At 61.5% G+C, this 10,896-nt stretch overlaps 1 protein-coding gene across 1 annotated transcript in view; it reads left to right on the forward strand.

Annotated features, from left to right (window-relative positions):
* The window catches only part of PLCD3 (phospholipase C delta 3), a 16,178-nt gene that overhangs the window by 4,388 nt on the left and 894 nt on the right, over positions 1-10,896 (forward strand). The window contains exons 2-15 of the mRNA XM_035901180.1: positions 2,965-3,126; positions 4,187-4,415; positions 4,505-4,634; positions 5,187-5,412; positions 6,261-6,462; positions 6,561-6,705; positions 6,780-6,932; positions 7,008-7,163; positions 7,367-7,402; positions 8,020-8,179; positions 9,054-9,170; positions 9,269-9,423; positions 9,686-9,694; positions 9,785-9,897. Coding sequence (XP_035757073.1) covers positions 2,965-3,126; positions 4,187-4,415; positions 4,505-4,634; positions 5,187-5,412; positions 6,261-6,462; positions 6,561-6,705; positions 6,780-6,932; positions 7,008-7,163; positions 7,367-7,402; positions 8,020-8,179; positions 9,054-9,170; positions 9,269-9,423; positions 9,686-9,694; positions 9,785-9,897 — 1,993 coding nt within the window. The remainder of the gene's footprint in view (positions 1-2,964; positions 3,127-4,186; positions 4,416-4,504; positions 4,635-5,186; positions 5,413-6,260; positions 6,463-6,560; positions 6,706-6,779; positions 6,933-7,007; positions 7,164-7,366; positions 7,403-8,019; positions 8,180-9,053; positions 9,171-9,268; positions 9,424-9,685; positions 9,695-9,784; positions 9,898-10,896) is intronic.

A 10,896-nucleotide genomic window follows, 5' to 3' on the forward strand; every position in this document is an offset into this window, starting at 1 on the left:
CTCCGAGGGGCTGTGCCGGGGGGTGTCCCGGGAGGGGTCCCCCTGGCCGGGAGGGCCCCCGGGGCAGATGAGGAGCCCCATGGCAGGGAAGGGTCCCTATGGCCAGGAGGGGTCCCCAAGGTAGCCAGGGTCCTCATGTAGGATATTTGCCCCATGGCTGAGGAGGGGTCCCCAAGGTAGCCAGGGTCCTCATGTAGGATATTTGCCCCATGGCTGGGGAGGGGTCCCCACGGCCAGGAGGGCCCCCATGGCAGGGAATATCCCCAAGGAGGCCAGGAGGGGTTCCCACGGTAGCCCCAGAATAGCTATGTGTTGCCCCAGATGTTGGGGGGCAGCAGGTTTGGCCACATCATGGGTGACAGGAGTCCTCCTGTGGGCCCCTGGGGATGAGCCACTGGTGATATTTATTGTCCCCAAGGCTCAGCTCTGGCTGCCTGGGACCCTCACCTAAACCGCTGCCTCAGTTTCCCCCACAATGGTGCTGCCCCCAGCACTGTCAGCTCAGGGCCGTGCTGGCCCCAGAGCACCTCAGGGCAGAGCTGCCCGTGAGGTGCAGGTGAGGGGAGTGGGTGCCCAGGGAGGTCAGGGTGTGCCTGCCGGGGCGGACAGGCCCAGTCCTGCGTGGGTGCTGTGGGCAGGGCAGGAGCTGGCCCTGTGCCACAGAGGGAGGCCTTTGCTCCTGCCGCTGCACTGGGCCATGCGTGGCTTTGGGCATGGGGCCGTGCGCCTGGAGCTGCTCGGTTTAGTGTGGCTGTGTGTCTGCTGAAGTTCTGCGTGTCCATGTGTCCCTGGGTCTGTGTGCCCATGGGTCTGTGCATCCATATGCTTGTGCATCCATGTGCCTGTGTCTGTGTGTCCTTGCATCAGTGCATCCAAGCATCCATCTGTCCCTGCATCTGTGTGTCCGTGCATCCATGTATCCATATATTCCTGTACCTGTGTATCCATGTGTCCATGCATTGGTACATCCATACATCCATGCATCCATCTATCCTTGCATTCATGTGTCTGTGCATCCATACACCCCAGCATCCCTATGTCCAGGCATTCGTGTGCCTCTGTGCTGGTGCATCTTTATGTCCATGCACCCCTATGTCCATTTGTCCATGCACCCATATGCTTGTTCATCCATGCATCCACATACCTGTGTGTCCTTGCATCAGTGCATCCATGTATCCATCCATCCCTGCATCCATATACCCCTGCATCTGTATATCCATGCATCCATGTGTCCATGCGTCTGTGTGCCCATGCATCCATATACTTGTGCACCTGTGACCCTATGTGCCCATATGTTCAAGCATCCGTGTGTCCGTGCATCCATGTGCCCATGTGCCTGTATCCATGTGTCCATGCATCCGTGCATCCATGTTTGTGCATCTATGTGTCCGTGTATCCATGTGTCCTGGCATCAGTGCATCCATACATCCCTGCATCTGTATATCCATGTGTCCGTATGTCCATACATCCATACACTTGTGCAACTGTGACCCCATGTGCCTGTGTGTCTGAGCATCCGTGTGTCCACACATCTGTGTGCCCATGTGCCTGTATCCATACATCCATATGCTTGTGCATCCATGCATCCGTGTGTCCATATCTGCCCTCTGAAGGTGCGCTCAATTCTGCACTGCGGGCAGGATGTGACCATGCAGGAGGCAGTGGCAGCTGGTGGCCATGTCCCTGAGGCTGTGGCCAGCTCAGGATGTCCCTGCTCGGCCCCAGCCGGCCGCTTCCCAGCCCAGCAGCAGCCTCTCCGGCCGGAGCAGGGACACAGGCACTGGGGCTGTTCTTAAGGAGTGGTTGCCAAAACAAAAAGGGAGGAAATAACTGGTTTTTGGAGAATAGACGGAAAAGTCCCAGCCCTGCTGTGAGCCCAGGCGTGGGCCTGCAGATCCCCAGAGGCCACCCCATCCGTGTGCCTGGCCTGACCTCCGCTGCCAGCACCATCCCGGCACTCCCCATGTGGGATTTGGGCAGCTTTGCTCGGATTTAGCAGTTGGGCTGTGCCATGCGAGCAGGGCTCTGCCACCGCGCTGTGGTGCCCTGTCCCTCCCAGCCAGCCACATGGTGCCCCAAATGGGCTCAATGGCAGTGGCTCGTTCTGTCAGGTCTCTCCTGTTTGTCCTGTCCCATCCCATCCCATCCCATTCCGTTCTGTCTTGACTGCCCTGTCCCACCCCGTCTGTCCCACCATGTCTCATCCCACCCTGTCTGCCCTGTCCCATCCCGTGATGTCCTATCCTGTGCCATCCCATCCCATCCCATCCTGCCATGTTTGTTCCACCCAACTCTGTCCCATCTGGTCCTGTCTGCCCCACCCTGTCCTGTACCATCCTACCAGTCCCATCTTGTCCCATCGTGTCCTATCTGTACTGTCACATCTTGTCATATGTGTCCCATCCTATGTCATCCCATTGCCGCCTTCTGTCCATCCCATCCTGTCCTGTCCCATCCCTCCATCCTGTCCCATGCTATGCTGTGCCATCCCATCCCATCCCATCCCATCCCATCCCATCCCATCCAATCCCATCATGTCTGTCCTGTCCTGTCTGTCCCATGCCATCCCATCCCATCTTGTCCCATCCCATCCTTCCATCCTGTCCCATGCTTTCCTGTGCCATTCCATCCCATCGTGTCTGTCCCATCCCATCATATCCCATCCCATCGCATCACGTCTGTCCTGTCCCATCTGTCGCATCCTGTCCTGTCTGTCCCATGCCATGCCATGCCGCCATGCCACCCATCCCACCCCATCCCATCCCATCCCATCCCATCCCATCCCATCCCATCCCATCCCATCCCATCCCATGTGCAGGGATGTACGCATGCAGGTGTGCACTGAGCCCCCCCACTCCCACCCAGTACCCCTAGTACACACCACAGAGCCTCCAGTACCTTCCAGTGCCACCCAGTAGCCCCCCTGGTAGCTGTGCAGGGTGCTCACAGGCTGGTCCCCCGCAGGCCTGACGGAGGACGAAGACATCCAGCGGATGCTGCGGGGCTCCCTGCTCCGGAAGATCAAGTCCCGGGGGGGGCCCAGGGAGCGGCTCTTCTGCCTGCAGGAGGACGGGGCGACCATCTGCTTCGAGGGGGGCTTCAGGCACGCTCGCTCCCAGCAGAGCTGTGAGTGCCAGCGCTGGGGTTCATCCCCCGGGGGCTTGGGGACTCTGGGCCACATCCTGCACAGCTTCGAGCTGCAGGGAGGGGTTGGGACCTGGGCAGTGCCCCAAACCCACCTGTGGGGACCTGGGCATGAGCTGGGACCCAGATCCCCATCCAGGACTCAGACCCCAGCCCAGGACCCAGATCCCAACAAAGGACCTAGCCCACAGTCTGGGACCTGGACCCCCGCCCAGAACCTGGACCCCAATCCAGGATCCAGACCCCCACCCAGGTCTCCCACCTGGGACCCAGACCCCAGCCCAGGACCCAGACCCCCATCCAGGACCCAAGACCCCATCCTGGGACCCAGACCCCAATCCAGGACCCAGCTGCCCACCTGGATCCCCACCTGGGACCTGGACCCTCACCAGGGACCCAGACACCATCCCAGCACCCAGATCCCAATCCAGGACCCAGAACCCCACCCAGGACCCAGACCCCAATTTAGGACCTCACCCCCAGTCTAGGACCCAGACCCTGACCCAAGATATGGACCCCAGTCCAGAACACAGACTGTCACCCAGGATCTGGAACCCAACCCACTGCACCCAGTGTCTCCCAGTGCCTTTCAGTGCTTCCAGTGCACCCCATTACATCCCAGTGCACCCCAGGCTGAGTCCCCCAGAGCCCACACTCTTCCCCATCCCCCTTGGGACCAGCATGATGTCCCGTCTTCCGACCAGAGTCTGTCCCCACTCCCTGGCGTCACCCGTCTCTTTTCACCCTCATCTGGGATGGCTGCCCAGAGCTGGCACCACTGTGAGACAGCTCCATCCCCTGCTGGTGTCCCCATCCCCGCAGGGGACAGCGGCCATGGCTCCTGTCTCGCCTGGGATTAGTGGGTTAAGCCCGGCTGCGACAACAACAGGAACCAAGCCCTGGTCCCCTGGGGTGCCCCTGGGGACGTGTAGGGTGTCCATCAGCAGCCCAGGATGTCTTGTAGAATGCTCATGGGTGGGGCAAATGCTGAGGGACTACCTCCATCCCTGGGGTGGCCCCCTCACCGCGCGTGTCCCTGCAGTCTCGGTGATGCACATTGAGGGGGTGCGCGAGGGACACCAGTCAGAGGGTCTGCGCAAGCACGGTGCCGCCTTTCCCGCGCGGCACTGCTTCACCCTCGTCTTCAAGGGCAAGCGCAAGAACCTTGACCTGGCTGCCCGGAGTGAGGATGATGCCCGCCACTGGGTGCAAGGGCTCACCAAGCTGATGGGGCGCCTGCAAGCCATGAGTCAAACGGAGAAGCTCGACCAATATCCTTTGTTGGAGCTATGGGGGCTTGGGGACAGGTTGGGGATGGCCGTGGGGGGTGACACCAGCTGATTTCCTTACCCTGGCATAGCTGGATCCACGGAGTCCTGCAGCGAGCAGACAGGAACAAGGACAACAAGATGTCCTTCCGGGAGGTGAAGAGCATGCTGAGGATGATCAACATTGACATGGATGATGTCTACGCCTACAAGCTCTTCAAGGTACCCATCCTGTGCTCCATCACTGTCATCCTCCATTTCTGTCACTATGAGGGAATGTTGGCTCCTTCTCTGCCTTCCCATGCACAGAGAACTGTCAAATTCATCACACCCAAAGCCACTCACCATCACCAATGGTTGGGTCCACCACCAGTGGTTGGGTCCCATCATGAGGAGGAGCACATCATGAGGTGGGGGGAGCTGTCCCCCCTACTGCTCTGTGGATCCCTGAGCTGTGATGTTTTCCCCCCATGGGATGCTGTCCCCATGGGTATCTTCCAAGGTCCCTTTCCACCTGGGGAAATTGAGGCACGGCACTCTGCTCTGCTCCATCCCAGGCTGGAGGGTCAGAGGGCTATGGGTTGGAGGACAGAGGGGACATTCCCCCACATACCCCTGGGCACAACCCATCCCTGAGCCCTCATGCCAAAAAACCCCCAAACTCATCACCCACCCTGCCAACCCCAGGGGACAGGCAGGACAAGGCAGGGGGTGGCCATACCCCCTCCCTGTGGGCAGGGGACAGTCCCTGAGGTTGGGCTGTGGTCCCATCAGGAGTGCGACCACTCAGGCAATGAGCGGCTGGAGGGCCGGGAGCTGGAGGAGTTTTGCCGACGGCTGCTGCGGCGGCCGGAGCTGGAGGAGCTTTTCGGGCGTTACTCGGGCGAAGACCATGTCTTATCGGCTGAGGAGCTGCGGGATTTCCTACGGGATCAGGGCGAGGATGCCAGCCTGGACCAGGCCCGTGCCATCATCCGTACCTACGAGCTCAACGAGAAGGGTAGGGCTGAGGACAGCCAGCTCGGGTGGCGGTGGGATGCTGGGATGGGTGCTGCTGGAGCCAAGGGAGGTCATGGATGGCATGGGATGGGGCTCTGCTTGGTGGTGTCACCCCCCCAAGCTGGTATGGGGTCCTCCAATGCTTGGCTGAGTGTCCCTGTGTCCCTTCCCCAGGGTGGCACTGGGTGTCAGCAGTCCAACACATGGTCTTTCTGGTCCCTAGTGGATGTGGCACTGTGGGGACAGGGGACATGAAGGTGGGGATGGACAGCAGGTGGACCTCCATATCTTCTGGGTGATGCAGCACCAGCCCTAGCATGAATATGGCACTGCCAGGGGACCTCCATGTCCCTGAGGTCCCACCATAGCAGGTCCAGGGTGAACATGGCACTAGGAGGACAAGGGGATGGGAATTAAGGACCTCCATGTCTCTTGGGTATCACAGTAGTACCCCTAGGGTAGATGTGGCACTAGCAAGATGGGGGATATCAGGCTGGAGATGGGACACCAGGGGGACCTCCATGTCCCCTGGGTGCCACAGAGCCAGGTCTGGGGTGAACATGACACTGAGGACAGAGGACGTTAGCGTGGGGACAGGGAACCTCCACATCTCATGGGTGCCACCATGCCAGGTCCAGGGTGAATGTGGCACCAGCAGGGTGAGCAACGTCAGGGTGGAGATGGGACACTCAAGAGGACTTACATGTCCCCTGTGTGCCACAGTGCCAGGTCTGGGGTGAACATGGCACTTCTGGGAGACAGGGGACACCCAGTGGGGACAGTCCCTGGGGTGCCGCCCTGCCAGCAGCATGCCAGGCCTCTGCAACACCCCACCGCTCTGTCCCACAGCCAGGCAGCAGGACCTGATGATGCTGGATGGCTTCATGATGTACCTCCTCTCGGCTGCCGGTGACATCCTCAACCAGGAGCACACCAAGGTGCACCAGGACATGAGCCAGCCCCTGTGCCACTACTTCATCTCCTCCTCCCACAACACCTACCTGACCCGCAACCAGATCGGTGGCACCAGCAGCACTGAAGCCTATGTCAGGTGGGTGCCCCTGGTCAGATGCACCATGCCCAGATGGTCCCATGGTCTGAGGGTGCCGGGGCGGCGCAGGGACTCATCCGGTGATGGTGCGGTGGCAGGGCACTGATGGCGGGATGCCGTTGCGTGGAGCTGGACTGCTGGGAGGGCTCCGACGGGGAACCCGTCGTCTACCATGGCCACACGCTCACCTCCAAAATCCTCTTCCGCGATGTCATTGAGAGCATCCATGACTACGCCTTCAAGGTGAGCTGGGTGCCAGCCACCCTGGGACGGATGCTGGGTGCCGGATGCTGAGTGCTGCCCGTCCCCATCCCCAGCAATCGCCCTACCCTGTCATTCTGTCCCTGGAGAACCACTGTGGGCTGGAGCAGCAGGCCACCATGGCCCGGCACATGAAGGCCATCCTGGGGGACATGCTGCTAACACAGCCGCTGGAGGGGCAGGACCCCCATCACCTCCCGTCCCCAGAGGTAAGGCCACCCGCCCACCCACCACGGTGTCCCCGTGGCCCCTCTGAGCCCTGAGCTCAGCCCTTCCTCCCACAGCAGCTGAAGGGGAAGGTCCTGGTGAAAGGCAAGAAGCTGCCAGAGCCATGGCATGAGCCCCAGGGTGTCACCTCTCTTCCGGACCCTGAGGAGGAGGAAGAGGAGGAGGAGGAAGAGGAAGAGGATGAGAAGCTGCAGGGGAAAAGCAGCCGGCAGGTAAGGGGCTCTCCCAGGGTTATGGTGCTGGGGGACCATGGCATCCCGGTGGTCCTGGAGGACCACAGCATCCCGGAAGTGCCACGGGATGTGTCCCAGTAGTGTCCCAGTAGTGTCCCAGTAGTGTCCCAGTAGTGCTGGGGCCTGGGGCAGGTCAGCACCGCCAGCATCCCCCAATGCAGCCCTGCTCTCTCCTCTTCCAGTCGCTGCAGTCGCTGCAGGAGATCAAACCTTTGCAGGTGGGTCATGTTATGGAGCTGGGTGGGCTGACGGGTTGGCTACCATGGGGGTGATGAGTGGCTGTCACTGCCCAGCAGAGGGGACTGAGCTTGGGGACTCCTTGGCTGTGCCTCCCTCTTCCCCCATCGGGCTGGGTGCTCCATTTCTGGGGTCTCCATTGCTTTGAGATCTCCATGACCTTGGGTCTCCATCACTTCGGGGTCTCCATCACCTCCAGGGTGACCCCTCAGGGTCTCCATTGCCTTGGGGGTTGCTCTCCATTGCCTCAGTTCTCCATCACTTTGGGGTCTCCATCACCTTGAGGTCTCTGTCACCTCAAATTCTCCATCATCTTGGGTCATCCATCACTTCAGGGTCTCTATCACCTTGAGGTCTCTAACATCTTGGGTTGTCCATCACCTTGGGTTCTCCATGACCTCAGGGTCTCAACATGCTTCGGTTTTCCATCATCTCAGGGTCCATCACTCCATTGCCTCAGGCTCTCCATCACTTTGGGGATCTCCATGACCTTGGGGGTCTCAGCACTTAGCACTAGCAGGGTAGGGGGGTCTGTAGACCCTCAGGCAGGCAGGTCACCAGAGCCAGGGCAGCACTGACACCACGGTGATTCCCGCAGGCCAAGGACGCATCACAGGTGGCCCCAGAGCTGTCAGCCATGGTGGTGTACTGCCAGGCTGTCCCCTTCCCTGGCCTGGCCCACGCCCTGCGCCACCCCCGGCCCTGTGAGATGTCATCCTTCAGTGAGAGGAAGGCTCGGAAGCTCATCAAGGAGGCAGGTGAGGGCAACGGGATGGGGACAGGGATGGGGATGGAGTGACTCCATGCTCCTGACCTCACTGGAATGCAGGATGGGGCTGAGACCAGTGGGCTCTGTCACCGGGGTGGCTCCATGGGTGGTGGCCAGGGGTGCACTGGCCTCGGCTGCTCTGGTCTGGTGGGACTGGGGTCTGGTGTCAGGGTTTGGGGCCAGAGGCCAGGGTGAAGGTTACAGGTCCAGGATCTGGTGTAAGGGTCTGGGGTCAGGGTTTGAGATGTGGCATCTGGGTCCAGGGCCAGGTCTGGGGTCTAGGGTCAGGGTCTGGGCTTTGGGTTCAGGGTCCAGGGTCAAGGATCTGGGGTCAAGGCGCAGGGTCAAGGTCGGGATCTGGGGTCCAGGGTCCAGGGCTGGGATTAAGATCTGGGTCAGGGTCCAGGGTCTGTGGTGTAGGTTTGGAGTCTGGGGTCCAGGGTCTGCGGTGTAGGTTTGGAGTCTGAGGTCCAGGGTCAAGATCTGGGGTCAGGGTCTGGGATCCAGGGTCAAGGTCCAGGGTCAGGGTCTGGGTTCTAAAGTCAAGGCGCAGGGTCAAGGTCAGGATCTGGGGTCAGGGTCCAGGGCTCAGATTAAGATCTAGGTCAGCATCCAGGGTCTGAGGTCTGGGGTCAGGGTCTGGGCTCAGGGGTCCAATGTCAAGGTCCAGGGTTGGGATCTGAACCCCAGGGTCCAGTTTCAGGGTCTGGGTCATGTTTCAGGATCTGGGTCCACCCAACCTGGCTCCATCCACACCCCAGACACACGGGTGCAGGCAGGACACTCCCACCTGCTGGCAGGGCCCTGCACTGGCACCCGTGGGTGCAGTGGCCCCGCTCAGCTGTTCCCACCCCCCCGCCCAGGCCCGGCCTTGGTCCGGTACAACGCCCAGCAGCTCAGCCGCATCTACCCGCTGGGGCTGAAGATGAACTCCTCCAACTACAACCCCCAGGAGATGTGGAACGCTGGCTGCCAGCTGGGTGAGACGCCACAGTCCCCCAGGGGACACCCCATGACCTGGCACCGCCCCCCCCAGAGCTGTCACCCACCCTGACACCCCGTCCCCCTGTCCCCACAGTGGCCCTCAACTTCCAGACGCCGGGCTATGAGATGGACCTGAACGCCGGGCGCTTCCTGAGCAACGGGTGCTGTGGTTATGTGCTGAAGCCCCCCTGCCTGCGCAGCCCCCCCGGAGAGGTGCCCCAACGCCTGGCGCTGCACATCAGGGTGAGGGCACCCGCTCCCCCAGCCCCATGCCCGGGTGGGTGCCACCCACATCCCTGCTGGGTGACGCCCATGACAGTCCCATGTCTGGCCAGGTGCCCCTCCTGTCCTTTCTGGGTGACACCAACCCCATGTCCAGCCAGGTGCCACTTGCACACCTTCTCCTGGGTGACACCAACCCCTCTTCTCCTGGGGACACTGACCCTGTCCTCACATCTGTTTGGGTACCATCCATGCCCCACTCCTGGATGACATTGACCCCAATCCCAAGACTGCCCAAGTGCCACCCATGTCCCTTCTCCTGGGGACACCAGCTCTGTCCCCACACCCAGCCATGTGCCACCCACAACCCTTCTCCTGGGGACACCAGCCCTGTCCCCGCACCCAGCCATGTGCCACACGGGTCCCTTCTCCTGGGGCCCGCCCCCCCGGCATCCCGGCTGACTGCAGCAAGCAGCAGACCCACCACAAGCTCAACAACGGTGAGCGCCCGCCGGGCCACCACAGCCCGGCCACCAGTCCCCGGGGACACCCCAGGGCACCCAATCCCCAGGGGCACCCCAGGGCACCCAGTCCCCATGATACCCCAGGGCACCCAGTCTCTTAGAGGCAGCCCAGGGTAGCTTGATCCCCAAAGCACCCCAGGGCATCTGGTCCCTTAGGGAAACCGCAGGGCACCCAGTCCCCAGGGTCACCCCAGGGCACCCAATCACCAGGGGCACCCCAGGGCACCCTGAACCACAGGGACACCCCAAGGTGCCCAGATCCCCAGGGCACCCTGACCCCCAGGGGTGGCAGAGCCCTCGGGCACCCAATACCCTGGGCACCCACTTCCCCCTGCACCCCAGCCACACCCACCCCACCCCCCGAGTTAAGCCGGTGCCCAGGACATCCCAGTCCCCTCCAGTGCACCCCAGTCTTTCAGTGTCCTGTCCCCAGCACAGCACAATCCCCTCCAGTGGCAGGACCCTGGCACGTCCCAGTTCACCCCAGTGCTGCTTCCTCCTCCCCTCCAATATACCCAGCCCAAACCCAGTGTGACCCCCATTCCCCCAGTATAGCCCATCACAGCACCACTATGACCCCCCACGGCACCAGCCTGGCCTCAGTATGATGCCCATTCAACCAGTATACACCATCCTGACCCAGTATGAACCCCCATTGCCCCAGTATACCCTGGCTTGGCCCCAGTATGACCCCTATTCCCCCAGTATAGCCCATCACAGTCCCAGTATGACCCCCATTCCCCCAGTATAACCCATCACAGTCCCAGTATCACCTCCACTCCCCAAGTCAGCCCAGTCTTCACACACCCCAGTGCAGGATGGCAGCTAAGCCAGGGCAGGGGTGAGCACACCGGTGGGTCAAGCTGGTCCTTGTGTCCGGGGTGGCGGGTGGCCCTGGTGGCCACAGTGGCTGTGGTGGCAGTGCCCACCCCCACCCTGGTGGTGCTGTAGGCTTCAACCCGCGCTGGGAGGAGAC

Source organism: Egretta garzetta, unplaced genomic scaffold (genome assembly GCF_000687185.1).
Source record: "Egretta garzetta isolate BGI_Z169 unplaced genomic scaffold, ASM68718v1 scaffold551, whole genome shotgun sequence".
NCBI classification, from domain to species: domain Eukaryota; kingdom Metazoa; phylum Chordata; class Aves; order Pelecaniformes; family Ardeidae; genus Egretta; species Egretta garzetta.